The sequence below is a fragment of the Rutilus rutilus genome, assembly GCF_951802725.1.
Source record: "Rutilus rutilus genome assembly, chromosome: 10".
Lineage (NCBI taxonomy): Eukaryota > Metazoa > Chordata > Actinopteri > Cypriniformes > Leuciscidae > Rutilus > Rutilus rutilus.
In genome coordinates, this window is record NC_140215.1 from 7823983 (window position 1) to 7850914 (window position 26932).

General features: G+C 39.8%; 1 protein-coding gene across 1 annotated transcript in view; it reads left to right on the top strand.

The window, feature by feature from the left end:
• The window catches only part of ttn.2 (titin, tandem duplicate 2), a 167306-nt gene extending 141370 nt beyond the window's left edge, over positions 1-25936 (top strand). Inside the window, exons 208-240 of the mRNA XM_084421002.1 lie at positions 34-330; positions 436-1023; positions 1121-1423; positions 1549-2133; positions 2370-2669; positions 2747-3049; positions 3170-3475; positions 3574-5340; positions 5487-5780; positions 5992-6270; positions 6358-6657; positions 6750-8816; positions 8929-9231; positions 9321-9626; positions 9734-10024; positions 10108-10407; positions 10515-10820; positions 10904-11206; positions 11354-11635; positions 11752-12345; positions 12462-12752; positions 12851-13150; positions 13248-13550; positions 13649-13951; positions 14087-14671; positions 14776-15081; positions 15182-15481; positions 15568-16143; positions 16249-16554; positions 16703-17296; positions 17469-23258; positions 23358-23654; positions 24611-25936. Of these exons, the coding sequence (XP_084277128.1) occupies positions 34-330; positions 436-1023; positions 1121-1423; positions 1549-2133; positions 2370-2669; positions 2747-3049; positions 3170-3475; positions 3574-5340; positions 5487-5780; positions 5992-6270; positions 6358-6657; positions 6750-8816; positions 8929-9231; positions 9321-9626; positions 9734-10024; positions 10108-10407; positions 10515-10820; positions 10904-11206; positions 11354-11635; positions 11752-12345; positions 12462-12752; positions 12851-13150; positions 13248-13550; positions 13649-13951; positions 14087-14671; positions 14776-15081; positions 15182-15481; positions 15568-16143; positions 16249-16554; positions 16703-17296; positions 17469-23258; positions 23358-23654; positions 24611-24909 (20324 nt within the window). The 3' untranslated portion in view covers positions 24910-25936. The remainder of the gene's footprint in view (positions 1-33; positions 331-435; positions 1024-1120; positions 1424-1548; positions 2134-2369; positions 2670-2746; positions 3050-3169; positions 3476-3573; positions 5341-5486; positions 5781-5991; positions 6271-6357; positions 6658-6749; positions 8817-8928; positions 9232-9320; positions 9627-9733; positions 10025-10107; positions 10408-10514; positions 10821-10903; positions 11207-11353; positions 11636-11751; positions 12346-12461; positions 12753-12850; positions 13151-13247; positions 13551-13648; positions 13952-14086; positions 14672-14775; positions 15082-15181; positions 15482-15567; positions 16144-16248; positions 16555-16702; positions 17297-17468; positions 23259-23357; positions 23655-24610) is intronic.
• Positions 25937-26932: the final 996 nt, after the last annotated feature.

The following is a 26932-nucleotide window of genomic DNA, read 5'->3' on the forward strand; positions in this document are numbered from 1 at the left end:
TATACTTATGTTACTTTTTATGTTTAATTTTAGAAAAACCAAGTCCACCGCCCAAGCTTGGAGTCACTGATGTCACAAAAGACAGTGTCTCACTCGCATGGCTTAAACCAGAACACGATGGAGGTAGCAGAATTACAAATTACCTGGTTGAGGCTCTTGAAAAAGGTCAACAGAAGTGGATTAAGTGTGGTTCCACCAAATCGACTCACTTTGTTGTCTATGGATTGAGAGAGAATGCTGAATACTACTTCCGAGTACGGGCTGAAAACCATGCAGGACTTAGCGATCCCAAAGACATGGTTTTACCTGTGTTTGTAAAAGATCAGCTGGGTAAGTTATTTATTATTAACGATGTTTCCTTTTTACACTTGCGTAATGTTTTATTTTATATGATGTTAAATTATATGTAATCTTGTTGCTTTCTTTAATCAACAGAGGCGCCTGAAATTAACATGAAGGACTTCCAACATAACACTACCTATGTTAAAGCAGGTTCAAATCTGAAGATTGAGATCCCCCTCAGTGGTAAACCGTTACCAAAAGTATCCCTCTCTAAGGATGGACAGGTTCTAAAGTCAACCATGAGATTTAACTCTGACGTGACAACTGACTCCCTTATCCTTTTTTTGCGTGAGAGTGTTGCTTCGGACAGGGGCAGATATGATATCACAGCCTCCAACTCCAGTGGGACCACAAAGTCTTTTGTGAATATTGTGGTCCTTGACAGACCAAGTCCTCCAGTTGGCCCTATTGAAATGTATGATGTCACAGAGGACAGTGTCAATCTGAAGTGGTTGCCTCCCGCATATGATGGTGGTAGCCCAATCACCAACTACATCGTTCTCAAACGTGAGACGACTACTGCAAACTGGAAAGAAGTATCATCTGCTGTTGCAAGGTGCACAATCAAGATCATGAAGCTGATTACTGGAATTGAGTACCAGTTTAGAATCAGGGCTGAGAATCGCTTTGGCATCAGTGAGCACATTGATTCACAAACTGTTACAGTCAGTCTTCCATACAGTGAGTAAAATGCTTCTCTACATCATAAGCAGCAAATTGGTAAATACAAATGTATCCCCATTAAGCATCTATAAAAACCTATGACATTTTGTTTCAGCACTCCCCGTGGCACCTTCACAACCATGGGTATCAGCGGTAACAAAGGAAAGTATTACTGTTAACTGGAAGGAGCCATCTTCAGATGGTGGAAGCCATGTATTTGGATATCACCTTCAGATGAAAGACAGAAATAGCATTCTTTGGCAGAAAGTTAACACAACTGTTGTCCGTGCTACACACTTCAAAGTATCAAACGTGAACGCTGGTCTGATCTATGAGTTCAAGGTTGCAGCTGAAAATGCTGCTGGTATTGGTCCAGTTAGCATGCCCTCAGATCCTGTGCTTGCAATTGATGCATGTGGTAAGCATTTAGTTCCCTTTAAATTGATTGTTCCATATACTTGAACCATTAGTATTAATAATTATAGTTTAATCCATTGAGAAAATTCTAATTAACATTAATTACCACTGTTTTTTCCCCAACAGAACCTCCAAACAACCTTAGAGTAACTGATATCACAAAGAGTTCAATTAGCCTTGCCTGGCAGAAACCCTCATATGATGGAGGAAGTAAAATTACTGGATATTTGATTGAAAGTAAAGATGGTCCAAAAGGCAGATGGTCAAAAGCTAATTTGACAAATGTTACTGACACAAAGTTCACCGTATCAGGCTTGACTCAGAATGAATCTTATGAATTCCGGGTCATGGCTAAGAATGCAGTTGGCTCCATTAGTAACCCATCAGCAACTGTTGGACCAGTCGAATGCGTGGACACTTATGGTGCCCCTGAGATTGAACTTCCTCAAGAATATCTTGATGTTGTAAAATACAAAGCAGGTGCTACAGTTCAGCTTAAAATAGGTATTATTGCTAAACCTCAACCAACAATTGAATGGTACAAGGATGGAAAAGAGCTAGAGTCTGGAGGTCAGATTTCTATCTCCAACACCACTGACTCTGCATGCATCTCAGTCAGGGAAGCCACCCGTTTGAACACTGGAACATATGAACTTAAGATCAAGAACTCTTTAGGCTCAGCGTATGCTGCTGTCAGAGTACTTGTCCAAGGTATGTTGCAAAGTTTACTGCTAAATATCTTTTAATAACTTGCATTATATCTAACACTATTTCCATGAATCATTTTATTTTTAAATTACATTTTATTATGTAGTTATTTTAATTTTAAGGAATCAAGAAAAAAATAGCTGTATTAAATACATTTAATTCATTGCATGCCTTAAATCATTAGCTTTGATAGCCCTAATTTGAACATTTATTGCTACATTTTTGCTCACCTTCATCAGACAAACCAGGACCCCCTGCTGGAGACATAGAGTTCAAGAAAATCACAGCAGGTACTATGACCATCATGTGGGACCCTCCAGCTGACGAAGGTGGTGCAATGGTTACCCACTACATTGTGGAGAAACGTGAGACAAGCAGAATTTTGTGGTCCATTATCTCAGAAAAACTAGAAGACTGCATTGTCACTGTCCCAAGGCTAATTAAGGGCAATGAATACATATTCCGTGTTCGTGGTGTGAACAAATATGGAGTCGGAGATCCTCTGGAATCTAGACCAGTAATTGCACAGAATTCCTTTGGTAAGAAAAATTTTAATCTAACATTTTTATTATTACCATTAAATTTGTGACCTAATGTGATTCATTTTGCCCAACAGTTCCTCCTAGTCAGCCTTCTAAACCACAAGTCACAATGATTACAAGATCAACAATGACTGTGGTATGGGAAAGACCAAGTTTGGATGGTGGCAGTGACATTGATGGATATTACTTGGAGAAGTGCGAGAAGAAAAGTCTACAGTGGTTTAAGGTTATTAAAGATACGATTCGTGATACCAGACAGAAAGTCAGCAACCTCACAGAAGGAAATGAATATCAGTATCGTGTCTGTGCAATCACCAAAGCTGGTGCAGGCCCATATTCTGATGCGTCCATCTTCTACAAAGCTTATGACCCAATTGGTAAGCTTTTTTGTGGTTTATTTTTTAATGTTTTATTTTCCTGAATGTGCATTAATTGTGTGCAAAGTATGCAATGATATTTAAAACAGAATTTGTTATATTTACTAATTGCTATTTTAGATCCACCAAGTGAGCCAACCAAGCTCACAGTTGTTGATTCAACAAAGACATCCATTACCCTTAGATGGGTGAAGCCTGTCTATGATGGTGGCAGTGAAATCACAAGCTACGTTGTTGAACAAAGAATGGCTGACGAGACAGAATGGGTCACTATAAGTTCTAAAGGAGAAGTAAGGACAACTGAGTTTGTAGTATCCCACTTGAAACCTGGAGTGTACTACTTTTTCCGTGTCTCTGCTGTTAATTGTGTTGGATCTGGACGTTCAATTGAGATGATGCAGCCAGTGCAAGCCAAAGATATTCTGGGTTTGTACTTTCTAACTGTGAAGCAATAAAAAAGTTTATTCAAATTATTTTATGATCCTGTGAACCTGATCAAATATGTTCTTCTTTCATTTTAACAGAGGAGGCGGATGTGGATCTTGATATGTCAATGTCAACTCAATACATAGCAAAGGCTGGTAGAGATGTGGAGATTGTAATCCCTCTTAAGGGTAGACCTGCTCCAAATGTAACATGGAGGAAGGGAGACAAGAACATTAGTGGGGATGCAAGATATGGCATCAAAAACACAGAATACTCAACTACACTCATCATTCCAAAAGTCACGAGGGATGATACTGGCAAATACCTTCTTGAAATTGAAAATGGGGTCGGAGAGCCAAAAACCATTACTGTGTCTGTTAAAGTATTGGACACACCTTCTGCTTGTAATAGGTTGATCGTGAAGAATGTAACACGAGGTAAACTCACACTGAGCTGGGAACCACCTTATATTGATGGTGGCTCTTCAATCACAAATTACATAGTTGAAAAGAAGGATGCTAAAATGAAGGCATTCACCATTGTGACAAATGAATGTGCCAATACAACATACAAAGTTGATGGTCTTTCTGAAGAAATTTCCTATTTCTTCCGTGTTTCTGCTGAAAATGAATATGGCGTTGGTGATCCTTGTGAGACTACACAGCCTGTGAGAGCAACTGAGATGCCTGGTGCTGTAAAAGATATTGTACTGGTGGACTCAACTAATACATCTGTATCTTTGGCATGGACCAAACCTGATCATGATGGTGGCAGCCACATTTCTGAGTACATTATTGAGAAGAAGACAAAGGAAGAAGATGCCTGGAGCATTGGTGGTACATGCAGATGTTGCCACTATGAGGTAACACACCTTAAAGAGCTTTCAGAAATTTACTTTAGAGTATTTGCGAAAAATGAGAAGGGTCGCAGTGACTTCTCTCAAATTGGACCCATTACTGTAAAGGACTTCCTTATACCGCCTGAGGCAAACCTTATTGACTATCCTAACGCAGAATTAAGCGTTCGCATTGGACAAAATGTAAATATTGACTTGCCCTACAAAGGTAAACCTAAACCAACTATTCAGTGGATGAAAGATGATGTTCCACTCAAGGAAAGCGATCAAGTTCGTTTCAGGCAAACAGAAAACAAGGCAAGTCTCATTGTAAGAAATGCAAGAAAGGACAATGCAGGAAAATACACCTTGGTCCTTGATAACAAACTTGTCAAGAACTTCTTTGACATCAAAGTGATTACACTTGGGCCACCATCTCAGCCTATAGGCCCAATCCGTTTTGATGAAATTAAAGCCCAGAGTATTATAATCTCATGGGATCAACCCCAGGAAGATGGTGGAGGAGAGGTCACCTGCTATAGTGTAGAAAAGCGAGAGACATGTCAAGCAGCATGGAAGATGGTTTGCTCTAGTGTGGTCAGGAACACATTCAAGATAACAAAATTGCTTAAGGGTACTGAATACCAGTTTAGGGTACGTGCAGAGAACAAATATGGAGTGAGCGAGCCTCTAACCTCATCAGATGTGGTTGCTCAACACCAATATAAGCCACCAGGTCCACCAGGAAAACCTGTAGTATTCAATGTGACAAGTGATGGCATGACTATTCAGTGGGATGCCCCAGGATTTGATGGTGGTTCTCCAATCACTGGATACCATCTTGAGAAAAAAGATAGGAACAGCTTATTGTGGATGAAAGTGAATTCCAATGTTATCTCTGGACGAGAATACAGAGCAATTGGACTTCTTGAAGGTCTGGAGTATTCATTCAGAGTTTATGCACAAAACAATGCCGGCATGAGTCCAGTCAGTGAACAGAGCAAGCACAAACTGGCAATTTCCCCTGTTGGTAAGTCTTAGTATTGTCTTTGTAACATTCATTCTACGATAAGCTTTTGTCAATGCTTATGGTTTTAATTACTTCACAGAATGCATCTTTTTGCCAAAGTTCCTTATTTTCTTATTTTCCAAATATCTTTTTCTTTTTTTCTTTAGATCCTCCTGGCACCCCTAACTGCATTGATGTTACAAGAGACTCTGTAACACTTAATTGGGAACCACCAAAACGTGATGGAGGAAGTAGAATTGTGGCATACAGTGTTGAAAGGCGTCAAGGAAGAGCACGTTGGTTGAGATGCAATTTCATTGACATCAGCGAATGTCAGTTTACAGTAACAGGCCTTGCTGCTGGTGATCGCTTTGAGTTTAGGGTAATTGCCAGGAATGCTGTTGGAACAGTTAGTCCACCCTCTCAGTCATCTGGCTACATCATGACCAAGGATGAAAGTGGTATGTAATTACAAAGGCATTATTCGATATAAATTGTTCTACATTAGAGCTGTACAATTTTTATTCAAATTTCGAATATTGTTCTAATTTAAATAAAAAATCCACATTCAAATGCAAAAAACAGTGTCATTTTAGGTTTGTGTCAGGCAGCCTGTGTCAGGCAAAATCTAGGAGACATTCATAAAAAAACTAAAAACATTTTCTTTTTCAGTCATCCCTGAGATTGTGTTTGAAGCTGAGAAGACCCTCACCATCAAGGCCGGAGAAAACATTAAACTCAGCTGCAGTATAAGTGGACGTCCTGTCCCTCAAGTCACATGGTATAAAGATGGAAAGGAAGTAGACAAAATGCTGGTTGACATCACGACTGTTATTGGATCAAGCTCACTGTTCATCAGAGATGCTGACCGGAATGACCGTGGTATCTACACAGTTGAGGCCAAGAACAGTTCAGGCACAACAAAAGTGGATGTTCTTGTCAGAGTACAAGGTATAATCTAAAATCAATTTTGATTTATAGTTTTAATAAAGTTGTTCTGGATTTAGTCGTTGCTTATTTCTACTCTGTGTTATTCAGATACCCCTGGACCACCTGAAGGCCCTCTTCGCTTCACAAATATATCTGCAGAGAAAGCTACTCTTTGGTGGAGCCCACCTGAAAATGATGGTTGTGCACCTATCATTAATTATTTGATTGAGAAGCGTGAAACTTCCAGAATTTCATGGGCGCTTGTAACATCTAAGTGTGAAGCCTGCTCCTTCAATGCCACAAAACTGATCAAAGGCAATGAATATCAGTTCCGTGTATCTGCTGTCAATAAATTTGGTGTGGGCAAGCCACTAGAGTCTGATTCAATCATTGCTCAAATGCAGTACAGTAAGTAAAAATAGTTGCTCTTGATCCAATCATTTTCTAATTTAGTACTGTTCATTCTTGACTTAAACGCATTCCTTTTTGATATCTAACAGCGGTACCAGATGCTCCCGGAACACCTGACTGCACTCATGTAACAGGAAACAGTATCACTCTATGCTGGACAAGACCAAGACATGATGGAGGAAATGAGATTAAGCAATACATTCTTGAAAGACGAGAGAAGAAGAGCTTAAGATGGTTGAAGGTTTCCGCAAAGAGACCAATAACTGAACTAAGGCACAGAGTTACAAATCTTACAGAAGGAAATGAATATGAATTCCGTGTTATGGCTGAAAATGGTGCTGGAATTGGACCTGCAAGTGGTACATCCAGATTGTTCAAGTGTAGAGAACCAACAAGTGCACCCAGTGCACCAACGTTAGTGAAGGTCATTGATTCCACAAAGACATCTGTTACTTTGGAATGGACAAAACCAGTGTTTGACGGTGGCATGGAAATCATTGGTTACATTATTGAGATGTGCAAGGCTAGCCTTGAGGAATGGCACAGAGTCAACAATCAGACTTGCATCCATACACATTACAAAGTAACAGAGTTAGAACCTGGTGAAGAATATAAATTCCGTGTTTGTGCAGTCAATGGTGCTGGCAAGGGAGAATTCTCTGAGACTCCTAATGTAGTACAAACTGTTGATAGACTGACTTCACCAGAAATTGATATAGATGCAAACTTCAAGCAGACACATATTGTGAAGAACGGCGGAACAGTCTCACTTCATATTCCCTTCCGTGGAAAGCCAGCCCCACTTGCCACATGGACAAAGGCAGATGGAGATCTTGGCATAATGGTGGATATTAATACCACAGACACATTCAGCACTTTGACAATTGAAAATTGCACCAGGTATGATGCTGGAAAGTATACACTCTCTCTTGAAAACAACAGTGGTCGTAAAGCTATTACATTAACAGTCAAAGTGTTGGACACACCTGGACCACCAGGACCTCTCTCATTCAAGGATGTGACAAGAGGTGCTCTGACACTCATGTGGGATGCACCATCCAATGATGGAGGTGCACGCGTTCATCATTACATTGTTGAGAAGCGAGAGGCAAGTCGATTAAGTTGGCAAGAGGTCAGTGAAAAGTGCACACGTCAAATCCTGAGAGTGACCAAACTTGATATTGGCGTAGCATACTTCTTCAGGGTTATCGCTGAAAATCAATATGGCAAAGGTGAGCCATTTGAAATGACAGAGCCTATTATAGCCACAGAAGAGCCTGCACCACCTAAACGACTGGATATCATTGATACTACATCCTCAACAGCCAGCTTAGTATGGATGAAGCCTGAGCATGATGGTGGAAGCCGTATTACTGGATACATTGTTGAGACTAGAAAGAAGGGCTCTGATCACTGGGTTGTAGGTGGTCAAACTAAATCTGTGAAAATGGTTCTTGAAGGCTTGGTTGAGAACACAGAATACGAGTTTCGTGTCAAGGCTCAGAATGATGCTGGCATTAGTCATCCACGAGATGCCCTAGCCTCTGTCATCATAAAGGAGCCACGTATTGAGCCAACAGCGGATCTCAGTGGCATAGATAAACAGCTCATCACTTGCAAAACTGGAAATTCATTTGCCATTGATATTCCAATCAGTGGCAGACCAGCCCCCAAGGTAACATGGAAACTTGAAGAAATGAAACTCAAAGAAACAGACAGAGTCTCAATTAAGATTTCTAAAGGCAGAACCACTCTACTGGTTAAGGATGCCAAGAGAGGTGACAGTGGAAAGTATTATCTCATGCTTGAAAATTCAGCTGGATCAAAGACATTCACTGTCACCGTCATTGTCTTTGGTAGACCGACCCCACCAAATGGACCTGTTAAGGTTTCAGGAATATCATCAGAATCCTGTGTATTGACTTGGGAAGAACCTACAGATGATGGTGGAACGGACATAACCAATTATATTGTTGAGAAACGTGAGTCTGGCTCCACCACATGGCAGGTTGTGAATTCAAGTGTGAAACGGACCACCATCAAAGTAACTCATCTCACTAAGTACATGGAGTACACTTTCAGAGTCTGTGCTGAGAACAAGTTTGGTGTTAGCAAGTCTATTGAATCTCAAGCTATTGTTGCTGAGCATCCATTCAGTAAGTATTTGGTATTGTATATAACTTTATCCATTGATGAAATGGAACATAAACAATTTAGTATTTATTTTTGTTGTCTCCTGTCTGATAAATGTTACATTTCTGTTTTCAGTTTCACCAAGCCCACCAACCCGCCCAGATGTAGTTTCAGTGTCTGCTAATGCAATTTCTATCCGCTGGGATGTGCCATATAATGATGGTGGAAGCCAAGTAACTGGATACTGGATTGAGAAGAAAGAGCGTAATACCATTTTGTGGGTGAGGGAGAACAAGATTCCTTGCCTTGAGTGTCACTACAAGGTCTCCAGCCTTATTGAGGGCCTTGAGTATCAGTTCAGAGTATATGCAATGAACATTGCTGGTTTGAGTAAAGCAAGTGAACCATCAAGGCCAGTACTGGCTCTAAATCCAGTTGGTAAGTTTTTTGTTATGTTCTACTATCTTTTATGTGTTATTTTTATTCATGGCTTAATCTTTATCACATGTTTTTGTCTGCATTTTCAGATCCACCTGGCAAACCAGAGGTTTATGATGTAACCAAGACCTCGGTGTCTATTAAATGGTCTATACCATTCAATGACGGTGGTAGCAAGATTGTTGGATATGTTGTTGAACGCAGGGCATCCAGTGATGATGAAGAAGCTCGTTGGTTAAAATGCAACTACACTACAATCACAGAAAACTTCTTCACTATTACATCACTCCATGACGGAGAGGAGTATGAATTCCGTGTTATTGCCAGAAATGGTGCTGGAGTCCACAGTAAGCCATCTGAATCGACAGGATTTCTCACATGCAAAGATGAATATAGTAAGATGGTTTCCTTAATTGATGCATGCTTACAGTATGTGTAGAAACACACATATACTGTATACTGTTTTGAATATGTGTTAATATATGTTATTTATTTATTTCAGCACCACCAAAGGCTGAGCTGGACAGTAAACTTGTGGGTGAGACAATCACTATTAGAGCAGGATCAGACCTTGTTCTTGATGCTGCTGTTGGTGGAAAACCAGAGCCTAAGGTTTTTTGGGCCAAGGGTGATAAGGAGCTGGATCTTGGAGAGAAATACTCACTGACGTACACAAGTACAAGAGCGATGGCAATCATTAAGTCATGTGATAGAAATGATACCGGAAGATACATCCTTACTGTGAAGAATGCAAGTGGAATCAAAACAGCTGCTGTCAATGTTAAAGTACTTGGTAAGAACATAATAAATCACATGTTTCAGTCAAAATACCATTTATTGGATGTATATTTAATGAGAAAATATTTTATATTCAAGATACACCTGGTCCACCTGAGGGAACAATAACAATCAGCAGGGTCACAGAGGAGAAATGTTCAGTTTCCTGGAAGATCCCCTTTGAGGATGGTGGAGATCATGTCACTCATTATATTGTTGAAAGACGTGAGACCAGCAGACTCAACTGGGTCATCATGGAAAATGAATGCAAGACTCTGTCTTGTGTCAGCACAAAACTGATCAAGAACAATGAGTACATTTTCCGTGTCAGAGGTGTAAATAAGTACGGGCCCGGTGTGCCCCTAGAGTCTGAACCAGTTATTGCAAGAAATGCATACAGTAAGTTTAATTACAATTATTATGTATTAGTGTTTCCATTAATAATTTAGGTTTACCTACAGGACCAAGGATAAAATATTAACATTAGTTTGTAATTTACATTAAAGCTGTTCCAACACCTCCTGGAGCACCAGAGATTACTGCTGTTGGAAAAGAGCATGTCATTATTGAGTGGCTTAAGCCAGAGAGTGATGGTGGAAGTGAAATCAAAAACTACCTTGTGGATAAACGTGAGACAAGCAGTGTCAGATGGACAAGAGTGAACAAAACCTACACCATTTATGATACACGCCTCAAGATCACTGGTCTCCTTGAGGGTAGCGATTATCAATTCCGTGTTGCAGCCGTCAATGCAGCTGGCACCAGCATTCCAAGTGATGCATCTCAGTATGCTCACTGTAAAGACCCAACATGTGAGTAACACTGAACTGCATGGCCCAAAGAAACGATTAAATGCATAGAATATAGTAACAGTTAACCTGCCGTCATTTTACAGATACCCCAGCTCCACCGTCAGTTCCCCGTATTACAGACACCACAAAGCACAGTATTAGTATGACATGGACACGACCGATGTATGATGGCGGATCTGATGTCACGGGCTATGTTGTTGAAATTCTGGAGGAGGGAACAGAGCAATGGTATAGAGCCACCCAGAAGACCTTGAGCAGTACCGAGTACACAGTAACTGGTCTGGCAAGTAACAAAAAGTACAGCTTCAGAGTGGCTGGAGTCAATGCTATGGGTACTGGAGAATTCAGTGAAGGCAGTATTGAGGCTGCACCTTCAGAAAGAATTGGTAAGTTTTTTAAAATAATGGTCAATAGTGATGTGCAAAGACCTCGCGTTCCTGCACACCACTGATGGTTAAACTAATTTCTGCTCCTAAAGGCCTATTTTTTTATGTGGAATTACTGCATAAAATCTGTTATTGTTATCTTCTCAGAAATTCCTGATATTGAACTACCTGATGAACTGAAGAAAACCGTTTGCATCAGAGCTGGCAACACTTTACGTCTTCATGTAACTACAAATGGAAGACCCGCACCAGTTGTTACCTGGAGAAAGCCTGGAATTGACCTACAATCCCGTGGATTCATAGATACTACAGAAAACACTACAACTTTAATAGTGGAGAAGGTACATCGTTATGATGCTGGAAAATACACAATAGAGGCAGAGAATCCATCTGGCAAGAAAATAGTTACCATTCTTGTCAAGATTTATGGTAAGTACATGTATGCAATTAATAATGAATACTGTGCATTCACTTATATTAAACAGGCTAAGTCGTTTGTAATTTGAGCAACCAACGCTTATAACGGTTTAAAAACTGTCTTGTAGATACTCCTGGACCATGTGCTGCAGTAAAGGTTAAAGATTACACAAAAGAGTCTGTTGTAATCACATGGGAAGTGCCTACTGTTGATGGAGGTGCTCACATCAACAACTACATAATTGAGAAGCGTGAAGCTTCAATGAAATCTTACAAAACCGTGACAACAGAATGCAAGAAGACATTATACAGAATCACTGGGCTGGAAGAAGGAACACAATACTTCTTTAGAGTATTACCTGAGAACATATATGGTATTGGAGAACCTTGTGAAATTACAGATGCAGTACTGGTTTGTGAAGTTCCATCTGTTCCTCAAGATTTGTATGTCATTGATACCACAAAGTCTACTGCCATACTTGGATGGGAAAAGCCACTTCACGATGGTGGCAGCAGACTTTCTGGCTATGTCATCGAAGCGTGCAAAACTGGAAGTGACCGCTGGATGAATGTTGCTAATGTGAAATCATCTGTGCTGCAGCACACAATTGTCTCACTGAATGAAAATGAGCAATATCTCTTCAGAATCAGAGCTCAAAATAGCAGAGGTGTCAGTGAGCCCAGAGATCTCATGACACCTGTAACAATACAAGAACAGAGAGGTACGATATCATTAAAAACTGCTAAATGAAACAAGGAAAACAGTCAAAAAATTATTTTCGTATTATTTATTGTCTGTTTGAAAGGTTAATTATTGTTATTTCTATTTTCATTACAGTTATGCCAAAAATTGACTTGACTGGTATCCCACAAAAGATTGTCAGTGTGCCAGCTGGTAAGCCAATTGTGCTCAACATTCCCATTAAAGGTCGACCCATACCAGTCTGTTCATGGTTCTTTGGTGGAGTCAAAATGAAGGACAAGATTGACCGCATCAAGATTGAGACAACTGCTAAATTTACCAAATTGACAGTCCGTGAAACCACAATTTATGATACTGGTGACTATTCTCTTGAAGTGAAAAATGTCACTGGAACAGCAACTGAGGTCATCAAAGTTATCATTCTTGGTGAGAATTTTACATTTTACTTTTCCGTACAGGTTTTACAGGTATACAGCTACATTTGAAGTATTTTTTTAAATTGACCAAATATATTTCTTTCCTAGATAAACCTGGAGTACCTGTTGGGCCCATGAAAATTGATGAGGTTGATGCTACATCTGTCACCTGCAGCTGGGAACCACCACAGAAAGATGGAGGTGCAAATGTCAGTGGCTATGTTGTTGAGCAGCGTGATGCACATCGACCTGGATGGATGCCTGTGTCTGAATCTGTCACAAGAAACACGTTCAAGTTTACAAGACTTGTGGAGGGAACTGAATATGTATTCCGTGTGGCTGCAACAAATCGTTTTGGTATTGGCGGGTTCTTGCAATCTGACGTTGTTGAGTGCAAGAGTGTCAAAAGTATGTTTTTTTTTCCCCTACTTCAGGTGTTTTCTATTTATATTTACATTATTTAAAAATGAAAGTATTAAATTAGTCTCATATCCTTTTTTTCTAGCTGTACCTGGAGCACCAAGCACACCTGAAATACTTGATGTGTCTCATGATGGCATGACCCTTATTTGGACACCACCTGAGGATAATGGTGGTTCTACTATTGCTGGCTACATTATTGAGCGCAAAGAGGCTGCGTCCGACAGATGGCTTCGCATCAATAAGAATCCAGTTACCATGACAAGATACAGAACCACAGGACTTATTGAGGGCCTTGAATATGAGTATAGAGTGACAGCTATCAACTCTAGAGGAACCGGAAAACCAAGTGCAAACTCGAAACCAACTATTGCAATGGATCCTATCGGTATGTACAAAGGAACAACACAAGCTTGTAAAAATGTAAGTAAATCAGTTGTCAGTAGACCAAACATGACCAATGTGTTCAACTTTCCTCTTAAACAGAGCCTCCTGGTATTCCACTGAATCCAAGAGTCACAGATACCACAAGAACATCAGTTTCGCTTGCCTGGTCTTCTCCAGAGGAAGAGGGTGGTGCTGCTATAACTGGCTATCTGATTGAGATGCAGAAGGTTGACCAGGTTGAATGGACAAAATGCAACACAACACCAACAAAGATTTGTGAATACACCTTGACACATATGCCCCAGGGAGCTGAATACAAGTTCCGTGTGTTGGCATGTAATGCTGGTGGAGCTGGAGAACCAGCTGAGATTTCAGGAGTGGTCAAAGTTACAGAAATGCTTGGTAAGAGAAAATACCTAACAATGGGAATAATCATTTGTTATTATAAACATATGTACACATACAAACTGTATTATTCTTTCACACATGTATATGGCAGTGTATTTTTGTAATGTAAGAACTGTATTTTCTTTTCAGAATATCCTGATTATGAGTTGGATAAAATCTACCAGGAAGGCTATGTTGTCAGACAAGGAGGAGTCATTAGATTATCTGTGCCTATCAAGGGCAAACCCTTCCCAACATGCAAGTGGACAAAGGAAGGTCGCGACATTTCTCACAGAGCTATGATTGCAACCAGTGAAGAACGTACTGAGCTTGTGATCAAGGAGGCCCACAGAGATGACACTGGCACCTATGACCTTGTGTTGGAAAACAAATGTGGAAAGAAGGCTGTCTATATTAAGGTTAAAGTAATTGGACGGCCAGATCCACCCGAGGGTCCTCTTGAATTTGATGATATTCAGGCACGTTCAGTCAGAGTGAGCTGGAGACCGCCTTCAGATGATGGTGGCTCTGATATCTTTGGTTACATTGTGGAGAGGCGAGAGGTGCCTAAAGCAGCTTGGTACACTGTGGACTCACGTGTGGTTGATACATCACTTGTGGTCAAGGGACTGAAGGAAAATGTTGAATATCACTTCAAGGTTACAGCAGAGAACCAGTATGGTATAAGCAAATCCCTCAAATCTGATGAATCTGTTACACCAAAGACACCTCTTTGTAAGCATTTCTATTTATTTATTTTTAATTTTCTTAAGAACCACTTTTAAATGATTGAAAATCACACTAATTATTATATATTGTTTTATTCGTTTTGCATAAAGGTCCTCCAGAACCTCCTAGTTTCCCTCCAGAAATCATGGATGTTACAAAGACCACAATTGGCCTGTCCTGGTCAAGACCCAAGGATGATGGTGGATCTCGTGTCACTGGATACTATGTTGAGAGAAGAGAGATTTCCACTGAGAAGTGGGTGCGTCATAACAAGACACATATCACGACAACAATGTATACTCTCACTGGTCTCATCCCTGATGCAGAGTACCAGTTCCGTGTGATTGCTCAAAATGATATTGGTCAAAGTGAGCCTGGACCTGTATCTGAGTCAGTTGTATGCAAAGATCCATTTGGTACGTAACCCTCTCTTCTCCCTTCCAAAGAAGTTAATAATTTTCCTAAATAAAAACTAAAGTATTTTTACATCCTTAATCTATTCTTTGTGTTCAACAGATAAACCAGGCCAACCCGGTGAGATTGACATCATCTCTATAGCCAAGGACTGCATAACCATTCACTGGTTGCGTCCTGAATCCGATGGTGGAAAAGAAATCCTTGGGTACTGGATTGAATACAGGCAAGCAGGGGAAAGTGCCTGGAAGAAATGCAACAAAGAGCGTTCCAAGGACAGACAGTTTACCATGGGTGGACTCATGGAAGCAACAGAGTATGAATTCAGAGTGTTTGCTGAAAATGAAACTGGACTGAGTAGACCAAGAAGAACAGCAATGGGCATTAAAACAAAACTGAGTGGTAAGTTAATGAAATTTTATTTCTTTTTCTGAAAAATACATTAACAAAGTATGCAACGTGACTAACATGTTCAATTGATCCTCTAGTTGGAGAGGCTCCATGCCTGAAAGAGGAAATTAAAGATACTACCACTAAACTAGGAGAATCTGGAACAATGACATGCCAAATTATTGGAAGACCTCTTCCTGAAATTAAGTGGTATAGATATGGAAAGGAGTTGATCCAGAGCCGAAAATACAAGATGAGCTCTGATGGCCGAAACCACTCTATAACAGTGTCAACAGATGAACAAGAAGATGAGGGCATGTACACATGCAGAGCCGTCAATGAGGCAGGTGAAATTGAGACTAGTGGCAAGCTCCGATTGCAGGCTGCACCGCAATTCCATCCTGGATTCCCATTGAAGGAGAAATACTATGCTGGTTGTGGAACAAGCCTACGTCTCCATGTCGTCTACATTGGTCGCCCTATTCCACAAATAATGTGGTTCTATGGCAAGAAGCCTCTCAATCCATCTGAGAATGTAATAATAGAAAACACAGAAAGTTACACTCACTTAGTAATCAGAAATGTCCAGCGTAAGACCAATGCTGGAAGATATAAGGTACAAATGAGCAATAAATTTGGCACAGTGGACACTACCCTCCGTGTTGAAATCCAAGGTAAATTAAGGTCCATTTTTAAACAGATAAACACTGAAATACCAATAGATTTGTTTGCATGAAATATATTTACAAATGTAAAAAATAATCTCCCTGACTTTTCAGATAAACCTCTCATGCCTGAAGGACCAATCGTTGTTGATGCTCTCTTGAAGAGTGCTGTGATCATTAGCTGGAAACCACCTAAGGATGATGGTGGATCAATGATCACAAATTACATTGTAGAGAAACGTGAAGCAAAAGAGGGTGAGCAATGGCATCTTGTGTCTTCAGCTATCCCAGGAACCACATGTCGTGTTCCAAACCTCATTGAGAGTGCTGGATATTACTTCCGGGTTTCTGCACAAAATCAGTATGGAATTAGTGAACCTCTTGAGATACCATCTGTTGTGATTATCAAGAGTCCATTCGGTAAGTTTCATGAATTGGTGGTCTTTATATATATATATATATATATATATATATATATATATATATATAAAACAATAAATTAGCATGAAACACAAAAGGATAGATTGTCAAATCCATTAAATGTAATCCTCTTTATTTTTTAAAACAGAGAAACCTGGAGTCCCACAACAGCCATTTGTTTCTTCTGTAACAAAGGATTCATGTGTTGTTTCTTGGAAAGCACCAGCCAGTGATGGGGGTGCCAAAATTAAGAACTATTACCTTGAAAAAAGAGAGAAGAAACAGAACAAATGGATTACAGTTACTTCAGAAGAAATCCGCGAGACATCTTACACTGTTAAAGGCCTTCTTGAAGGTTTCGAATATGAATTCCGTGTCAAATGTGAAAATATTGGTGGAGAGAGTGACTGGAGTGAGATTTCAGAACCAGTCATTCCAAAATCAGATACAGCTCTCCGTGCCCCATTCTTCAAGGAAGAATTGAGGGACATGTGTGTCAAATACAGGGCAAATGCCACATTTGTCACAAAGGTTATTGGACATCCCAAGCCAGTGGTTAAATGGTACAAGAACGGCAAAGAAATTTTCCCTGATGGAGAGAAAATAAAGGTCCAAGAATTCAAGGGGGGTTACTTCCAACTTGTTATCAGCAATGCTGATGAGAATGATGCAGCTGTTTACCAAATTAGAGCTACTAACCAGCTTGGATCAATCTCCACAAGTATGAACCTAGAGGTTGAGGGTAAGTATTTCTGGTGGTTTGTTTTTTAACATGTTATGCAACCTCAAAAACAATTCAAAGTACTTTTTTTTATATATATATCTTTATACGTTTATCATTCTGCATGACTGTTTAGAATGTACTATTCCATATTAAGTTTTGTCTTATCCTTTACTTTTCTTTTTTTTTCTAGTTCCTGCCAAAATTTACTTACCATTACATCTCCAAGGCATGGGAGCTGTTCATGCCATTCGTGGTGAAGTGGTTACAATCAAGATTCCAATTAGTGGAAAACCTGATCCTATAGTCACATGGCAAAAGGGACAAGAGATTATTAATAATACAGCTTATCATCAAGTCATTCTCACAAGATCATTCACCTCCCTGGTGTTCCAAAAGGGAGTACAAAGGAAGGATTCCGGCTACTACATAATTTGTGCCAAAAATCGATTTGGCGTGGATAAGCAGACAGTTGAACTTGATGTTGCTGATGTCCCTGATCCACCAAAGGATGTTAAAGTCAGTGATATTAGCAGAGACACACTCACCCTCATTTGGAGTCCTGGAAATGATGGAGGAAGTGAAATTATCAATTACATTATAGAAAAGTGCCCTACCACTGGGGACAGATGGATTCGTGTTGCTCAGACTCCTGAGCCCCAATACACCGTGATGAGTCTCTTTGGCAAAACAAAATACCAGTTCCGTGTGATTGCAGAAAACCGATTTGGCTCGAGTAATCCATCTGCGCCAACGGACCCTGTGACTACAAAAGAAGACAAGTTAGCAATTCGAAACTATGATGAAGAAGTAGATGAAACAAGAGTGGTTACAAAGGAGGAGGCACCACATTCAAAAGTCAAGCTTTTGCCAACTCTCTACACAATCTCTGAGGAACTTGCACGCAATGGACAGTTTGGCATTGTCCATCGCTGTATTGAAATTAGCTCTAAGAAGACATTCTTGGCTAAATTTATCAAAGTTAAAGATGCAGATAGAGAGCTGGTTGCAAGAGAGATTGAGACACTTAACATTGCAAGACATAAAAACATTCTGTATCTTCATGAATCCTTTGATAGCCTGGAAGAATACGTCCTGATATATGAATTCATGTCTGGTATGGACATCTTTGAGCGCCTTGGTACAAACTTTGACCTCACAGAGCAAGAAATCGTTTGTTATATGAGACAAGTCTGTGGAGCCCTGAAGTTCCTCCATAGTCGCAACTATTGTCATTTTGATATCAGACCTGATAACATTGTTTATTCCACAAGGAAGAGCAATACAATCAAGATAATTGAAATGGGTCAAGCTAGGTTGCTTACACCTGGAGAAAACATCAGGATTCAGTTCACTGCCCCTGAGTACTATGCACCTGAAATCCACAACAGTGATTTTGTAACCACTGCCACTGACATGTGGTCTGTAGGTGTTCTTGCATATGTCCTTCTTAGCGGACTTAATCCATTTGCTGCTGAATCACATCAGAAAATGGTTGAGCACATTTCAAATGCAGAGTATTTGTTTGATAGTGAAGCCTTTAAAGAGACCAGCCTTGAGGGTATGGACTTTGTCGACAGACTCCTGACTAAAGACGGCAAGCTACGTATGACTGCCTCCGAAGCTTTGGAGCACCCTTGGCTCAAGATGAAATTGGAACATATTAGTTCAAAGGTCATCAAGACTTTGAGACACAGAAGATACTATCAATCCCTGGTGAAAAAGGAATGGAGCACTGTTGTTTCAGCAGCACGTGTTGCCTATGGTGGTGGCTACAGAAACCAGAGAAATGTTTCCATTGGTAGAGTGAAAGTTGGACATCCTGAACAAGGCTTGAGAGCGGGTCCTGTCATGCATGGATCTGCTGAAGAGGGAGGACATGTCAGGTTTGTTTGCTGCATTGAAAACTACGATAGAAACACTGAAGTGACCTGGTACTTTGGGTCCCGCAAACTGATTGCAAGCCACAAATATGAAATCAGTTATGCTAATGGAGTTGCTAGCATCTATGTTAAAGACATTGAAGAATGTGATGATGGATTATATAGATGCAAGGTTGTCAGTGAAGACAGGGAGGACAATGCCTATGCTGAGTTGTTTGTTGAGACTGTTCGGTCCTACCGTGAATACTATCTGGGACGCTCACTCAAGAAACCAAGGCGTAGAATTGACAAAACCAAAATTTTGCAGAGGCCACCAGAGTTTACTTTGCCATTATACAACCGTGCAGCATACATTGGTGAAGATGTACGCTTTGGTGTAACCATAACAGTCCATCCAGAGCCAAGTGTTACATGGTTAAAGGCTGGGCACAGAATCAAACCAGATCCTAAAAAATACACATTCACAAGTGACAAGGGTCTTTATCAACTCATGATACACAATCTTGACCTCAGTGATGATGCTGAATACACTGTTGTAGCAAACAACAAGTTTGGTGAGGATAGTTGCAAGGCACGTCTCACTGTGACACCACACTTACTTGCTGAGGACACTATGAGACCAATGTTCAAACGTCTCTTAGCCAATATTGAGTGTGTTGAGGGGCAAAGTGTTCGCTTTGACTTGAGAGTATCAGGAACCCCAGCACCAACTCTGAAATGGGAGAAAAATGGCAAACCTCTTGAGTTCAGACCACAAGTTGAAGTCGTTCTAGAGGACGTAGACTATCATGTTCTACATATCAGAGAAACCCTCATAGAGGATTCAGGCACATACAGAGTCACTGCAACAAATACAGCTGGATCAGCAAGTTGTCAAGCTACTCTCAAAGTTGAACGCCTGACATACACAAGGAGGGAGTTCAAGAGTGAGGAAGAGAGGCAGAAATATGTTAGAAACCAAATAGAAAAGACACTGAAAATGGCACAACAGTTCTCAACGGCAGAGGTTGTTACACTCAATCCAGTAGCACAGGAGGCTTTGAAGGAAGCTGCTGAATTATATAAACCTGCGGTGAGCACCAAGAATGTGCAGGGTGAGTTTGACATCTCTGATAAAGAGGATCAAGAAATAAAGAAAATAAAAGAAGAAGATAAGAAGATGCGTATGCCTTACGAAATCCCTGAAGCTCGTGCACATGATCCAACTGTTCTTGGTGAAGATAACTTGATCAAACACTTTGTGCCGTTATCTGACATGAAATGGTACAAGAAACTGCGTGACCAATATGAGATTCCTGAGAGAATGGAAAGAATTGTTCAGAAGAGGCAGAGGCGTATTCGTCTTTCCAGATGGGAGCAATTTTATGTCATGCCACTGCCTAGAATAAGTGATCAGTACAGACCAAAGTGGCGCATTCCAAAACTTACGCAAGATGATTTAGAGACTATTCGACCAGCAAGGCGATCACCATCCCCAGAATCTGAGGCATCATTCAGACTGAGAAGACGCTCTCTAGGAGATCTTTCGGATGAGGAGCTCCTCGAGGGTGAGGACTATCTGACAATAAAGAGAACTGAAAAAGAGAGGCAAGAGCTTGATGAAGAACTAGAACTTGGCTTCTCTGCCTCCCCACCCAGTGGAAGCCCTGTACGCTTTGAGCTGTCTGCACTGCGTCGTGCCTCACCAAAACCTGTTCACAAAGCTGAAATGAGACGTGTAGAAGAGACCATACATGTAACAAAAACTGAGCAAGCTCGAGGCTCTCCTCCTCCCATTTCATATTTCTTGAGAAGGAGGAGATCCTTGTCTCCAACATACATTGAACTGATGCGTCCTGTCTCTGAGCTCATCAGACAACCCCGTGCACGCATCTCAACAGAGGCTGAAGTTGAACTCATTGAAAGAAGATCACCCACCCCTGAGAGAACACGCCCTCGATCACCAAGTCCTGTATCCACTGAGAGAAGATCTTCCAGATCCTCCTCTAGATTTGAAAGGTCTGCAAGATTTGACATCATGTCTAGATATGAAGCAAGAAAAGCAGCTCTCAAATCTGAGCGCAAGTACCAGGTTGTGACTCAGCAACCCTTCAGTCTTGACCATGCTCCACGTATCACAGTAAGAATCCGTTCTCACCGTGTACCATGTGGTCAAAACACTAAATTCACTTTGAATGTTCAATCAAAGCCAGATGCTGATATCCAGTGGTTCCATAATGGACAACAAATACAAGAGAGCAGCAAATACCAGTTCACAAATATGAGTGGAGTTCTATCTCTCCAAATTAATGACTGTCAGGCAGAGGACAGTGGCACATATCGTGTTGTCTGCACAAATTCAAAGGGTGAGGCATCAGACTATGGAACTCTTGATGTTTCAGGTGGAGAGTTTACTACATACTCCTCAAGACGTAGAGACGAAGAGGCTCCGACACCATTTGTACCTGATATAACAAAAACTGATTATTATCATTCAACAACAATCAGAGCTTCCTCTGCCTCAAGAACTCATTTGGAGATCAAAGAAACCAAAACAAAACTAACTGATAGACGTGAAGTTTCTGCCTTTGAAAAATATGAATCTCAGAAGCTTGCATCATCTCCAATTAGATATGCATCCACTGAATACCTATCATCAGCTTCATATTCATCTTCTGAAATACATACAACATCTCAAAAACATGTGTCATCTGAATCAAAGATAAAAGAATCAGAAAAAACAACTGCTGAAGTATCAGTAAAGAAAGTTAAAGCTACGCTTTCAGCCAAAATACTCACAAAACCACAGTCTCTGACTGTATCTGAGGGTGACTCTGCACGATTTGTCTGTGATATTGATGGAGAGCCAGCACCATGTGTCACATGGATGCATGAGGGAAGAACAATTGTCTCTTCACACCGTATTCATGTGTCTACAACACAGTATAAGTCTGCTTTTGAAATTTCATCAGTTGAGTTTTCTGATGAAGGCAGCTATACTGTAGTAGTAGAAAATTCGGAAGGAAAGCAAGAGGCAAGGTTTACATTGACTATTCACAAACCAATACTTAAAGAGGAAGTTACACCCACACAAGTGAAGTCACTAGAACCTTCAGTGACATCTCCAGTGCCATCAGTTGCATCTCCAGTGCCATTAGTAAAGTCTCCAGAGCCCTCTGTGAAATCCCCAGTGCCATCACCAAAGTCTCCAGTGCCATCACCAAAGTCTCCAGAGCCCTCTGTGAAATCCCCAGTGCCATCAGTAAAGTCTCCAGAACCTTTAGTGAAATCCCCTGTACCCTCAGTTAAATCTCCAGAGCCTTCATTAAAATCTCCTGTGCCCTCAGTAAAGTCTCCGGAACCCCAAATTAAATCACCAGAACCCACTGGTGTGAAATCTCCTGAACCTCGAATTAAATCTCCAGAGGGTATCAAATCCCCATTCAGAGTGAAGTCACCAGAGCCAGTTGGCTCTCTTCAGAGGGTAAAGTCTCCACCTCCTATTAAGTCTCCTGAACCAACCACCCCTCAAAGAGTAAAGTCTCCAACAGCTCTGAAGTCTCCTGAGCCAGTAGCTTCACCTGCCAGGGTAAAATCTCCACCTCCTGTTAAGTCTCCTGAGCCAGTTGCCTCCCCTCTGAGAGTTAAATCCCCTACAGGCCTTAAGTCTCCTGAACCTCAGAGAGCTAAATCCCCACCAACAGTCAAATCTCCTGAGCCGATTATGTCACCTAAAAGAGTTAAATCTCCACTTACAGTGAAATCCCCAACCCCATCAAAGGTTGCACCACCAAAGATCATTCAGCAACTCAAAGCTGAAGCTTATGAAGACAAAATTAAGATGATGTTTGTTGCTGAGAGCTCAGTAAGAGAAGTTGTGTGGTACAAGGACAGCAGAAAAATCAGTCAAAGTAGTCACTACCAGATTCATTCATCTGCAGATGGAACTTGCTGTCTCTATATATCTGATGTTTCTGAGAGTGACCAAGGGGAATACTCCTGTGAAATCATAAGTGAAGGAGGAGCAATGTCAAGAACATCATTCTCATTTCTTGGTCAAGTGTTTCAAGCAATCTACACAAAAGTAACTGCATTTGTGGCTACACATAAGGTTGTTCAAGGTAAATTTAATTTTCCATAAATTTTATTAAATTCTTATCCATTTAAAGTCTTGATGCCCATTCTCCTTAATGCCAATGCTTTATTGTCTTCTTTTCCAGAATCTGTGTCCTCCCAAATACATGGGGGAAAGGAAATGATTCTTAAGAAGGAAAGTGCTGCTGTTAGCGGCATGCATGAAAGTTTTACTTCAAAATCCATCCACATGGAGAGCACAATGCAAGAAGCATCCTTCAGCAGCTCCTCAATGGCTGAGATGAAATTTGAAACTATGTCGATGTCTAGCTTATCCTCTATGACATCAGAGTCAGTATATGCAATGAGCTCAAGCAGTATAATGTCAAGTCATTCACATGTTGAAGAATCCTCAGTTAGAGCAGCCCTCCACAGTGCTCAAGGTAAGGAGCAGTTTAATTACAAACATGCATAAGAATTTGTAAAATAATGCTGTAATAATATTATATATATATATATATATATATATATATATATATATATATATATAGTACAGGCCAAAAGTTTGGAAACATTACTATTTTTAATGTTTTTGAAAGAAGTTTCTTCTGCTCATCAAGCCTGCATTTATTTGATTAAAAAAAAAAAAAACTTTAAATTATCATTTATTTCTGTGATGCAAAGCTGAATTTTCAGGATCATTACTCCAGTCTATCACATGATCCTTTAGAAATCATTCTAATATGATGATTCATTATCAAAGTTGGAAACAGTTCTGCTGTTTAATATTTTTTCATAACCTGTGATACTTTTTTAGGATACTTTGATGAATAAAAAGTAAAAAAATTAAAATAAAAGAAGCAAATGTTTTAAAAATAGAAATCTTTTGTAACAACAATATACACTACTGGTCAGAAATTTGGGGTCAGTAATTTTTTTTTCTTTCTTTTTTTGAAATAAATCAATACTTTTATTCAGCAAGGGTGTGTTAAATTGATAAAAAGTTATAGCAAAGAAGATTTATATTATTAGAAAATATTTTTTTATTTTGAATAAATGCAGTTCTTTTTAACCTTTTATTCATCAAATATATTAGGCAGCAGAACTGTTTCCAACACTCATAATAAATCTGAATATTAGAATGATTTCTAAAGGATCATGTGATAGACTGGATGTCACATGTGACACTGAAGACTGGAGTAATGATCCTGAAAATTCAGCTTTGCATCACAGAAATAAATTATAATTTAAAGTATAATAAATTGAAAACCAGTTATTTTAAATTGTAATAATATATTACAATATTACCTTTTTTCTGTATTTTTGATCAAATAAATGCAGGCTTGATGAGCAGAATAATCAATAATAATATAATTTTAAATACATTTATATTTTATAGGCTTAGCTCCAAGAATTGAAGCTCTTCCTGAAGATATCAGCATTGAAACTGGAAAGGTTCTAACGGTGGCCTGTGCTTTCTCTGGAGAGCCAGCACCTCATATTGAGTGGTCACGCAGTGGAAAGAAACTGCCTGGTGAAGAAGAAAGTAGCAGGTTCCATATTGACACCACAGAAGACCTGACCACACTCATCATCACTGGTGTGAAAGAGAGTGATGCTGGGGCATACACACTCAAACTTTCCAATGAGCATGGATCTGACATGGCAACTGTTACCATCAGTATTCGATCAAAGTAAAGCCATAATTTATACCCCCAACCCTTTCTTCATTAAGCGACTTTGTATTTTTTAAATGAAATGAAAAAAAAATCTTGATAAGTTACCTGGATATCTGTTCCTGTAAATATAAACTATTTTTATACCAAACCTGACATTAATTTATGCCAATCTAGACTTAAGTCTAAAGTATTATAAAATGTGCCATATTGGATAATTATGACTTAGGATTTTTGATCCAATTTTCTGTGACATGTACATAATGTATATAGCCGAATTTAACGGTTATGGAAAATGTATGAATTGTTATTTATAACAATATTAACTGAAACAAATGGAACTAAATGTTTATCAGGAGAAAGTTTCACATGGAACGAATACCCTGATAAACCTGAAACTAAACTCTGTGCCTCAACAATAAGTTGAAGTCTTAAGATTGCCTCAACAGGTAGAGAGGCTCCCTGTTGACGTTACACTGAATCTGAGAGACTAAGTTATGCTTGCATGTTTACACGTGCAGTGATATTATAACCATACTCTTATGCATTGTTACTTGAACGTAAGGCCTTGAGTGTTGTTTGCATTTTACCCTCATGTAAGCAGGGCAACTAGGCCTTGTGTTCTGACTGACTATGTCATACCACCATTTTAATGACATGCTCAAGGTGCGAGCGGCCTGCACTTTATGAGCAAAAATGTTTAATGTGCTCTGTTTCTGGCAAGGGACTGCTTGAATAAACTTTCAAAATTAACATCTCCTGGCCAATAACGGAAGTATATCTTGTACTTCCTTGCAGAAACAGAGCCTCCTCTTGGAGGTTTGCTTTGAAACATTGTGTGTTTGTGTGTTAGCTTTAGAATTCACCTTGTCACTTGTTGGGCAAATATCAAGAAAGCGTGCCGCAGTAACACCACCTGCTGTGCAACGAGAAAGAAACAGTTTAGTATCTTAATGCCCTGCACTTTGGTTTGATTTTATGTAGAATTGTAGAATTATCTATATATGCAACCTCCTTGAGTGTTAATGATTCAATAAAGCATGTTCTCAGCACTAAATTTTGTCCATGTCTTTATTCAGAAGTTTCAATGTGTCTTGTTTAATTATGGCACAATGATTTATTAATTCTTTTATTATTCTTTTGGACAGTTTGTCTTCATTTTATAGGAAAGGGGAGCATAGACAGGAAAGTAGTGTTGAAAGAGATGGAATAGGATTGAGGCACAACACAGACTCAAACAAGTGAATGTACACAGTCCACTTTGCAAAAGCGGCTATGTATTTATTTATGACTATAACTAGGGATGCACCAATACCGATATGGGGCCTGATACTGCGCTCGTGTACTCTTCAAAATGCTCTGATACCAACAACCAATACAACACGTGTTCACAGTTTGTGTCCAGACAAAGAAACACTGACAACAGAGTATAATGGGGATAAAAGAGAAGGCTGTCTATGAAGTGCTTTGAGGACCCAGAAAAGTGCTATATAAATGTAACGAATTATTATTATTATTATTATATGAAGTAAATGTATCTAATATGTGAAATATGAAACACAATATAGCAAAGCCTATATAGCTGTGGTGCGCAAGCTGATAAGCGGAAAACGAGCAGTGGATTGAGCATAGTGGATCTGAGTGGCACAGACGCGTGAGCTTGTCAAGCGCATCCCATTTTCACAGATATCAGTGGAAAGTTTGAAGCTCGTTCAGATATGTAAATGGGCATGTATAAGTTAACTGTTACGTTAACTGATGGGAGGTAAAGAGAGAGCGCACTTCTGTTGCATGCTCTTAATTGCTGATCGTTCAATCAGCACGCAATCATCATTTGGATTAAAACTAAATTGTCTATGTAAGTAAAACATGAACTGTTACGTGATTTATGTATAACGAGTGGTTCCCTACATTATTACAGGACATTTGCAGGTCAAGAAGTTTCATGAATGCAAACATTTGAAGCGCACGCCTTGAAAGCTGCCTCAGACAGCGTGCAACTTGAATTAAATTCTCTTCACGTCTTGCGCTTGAACAGACAAATT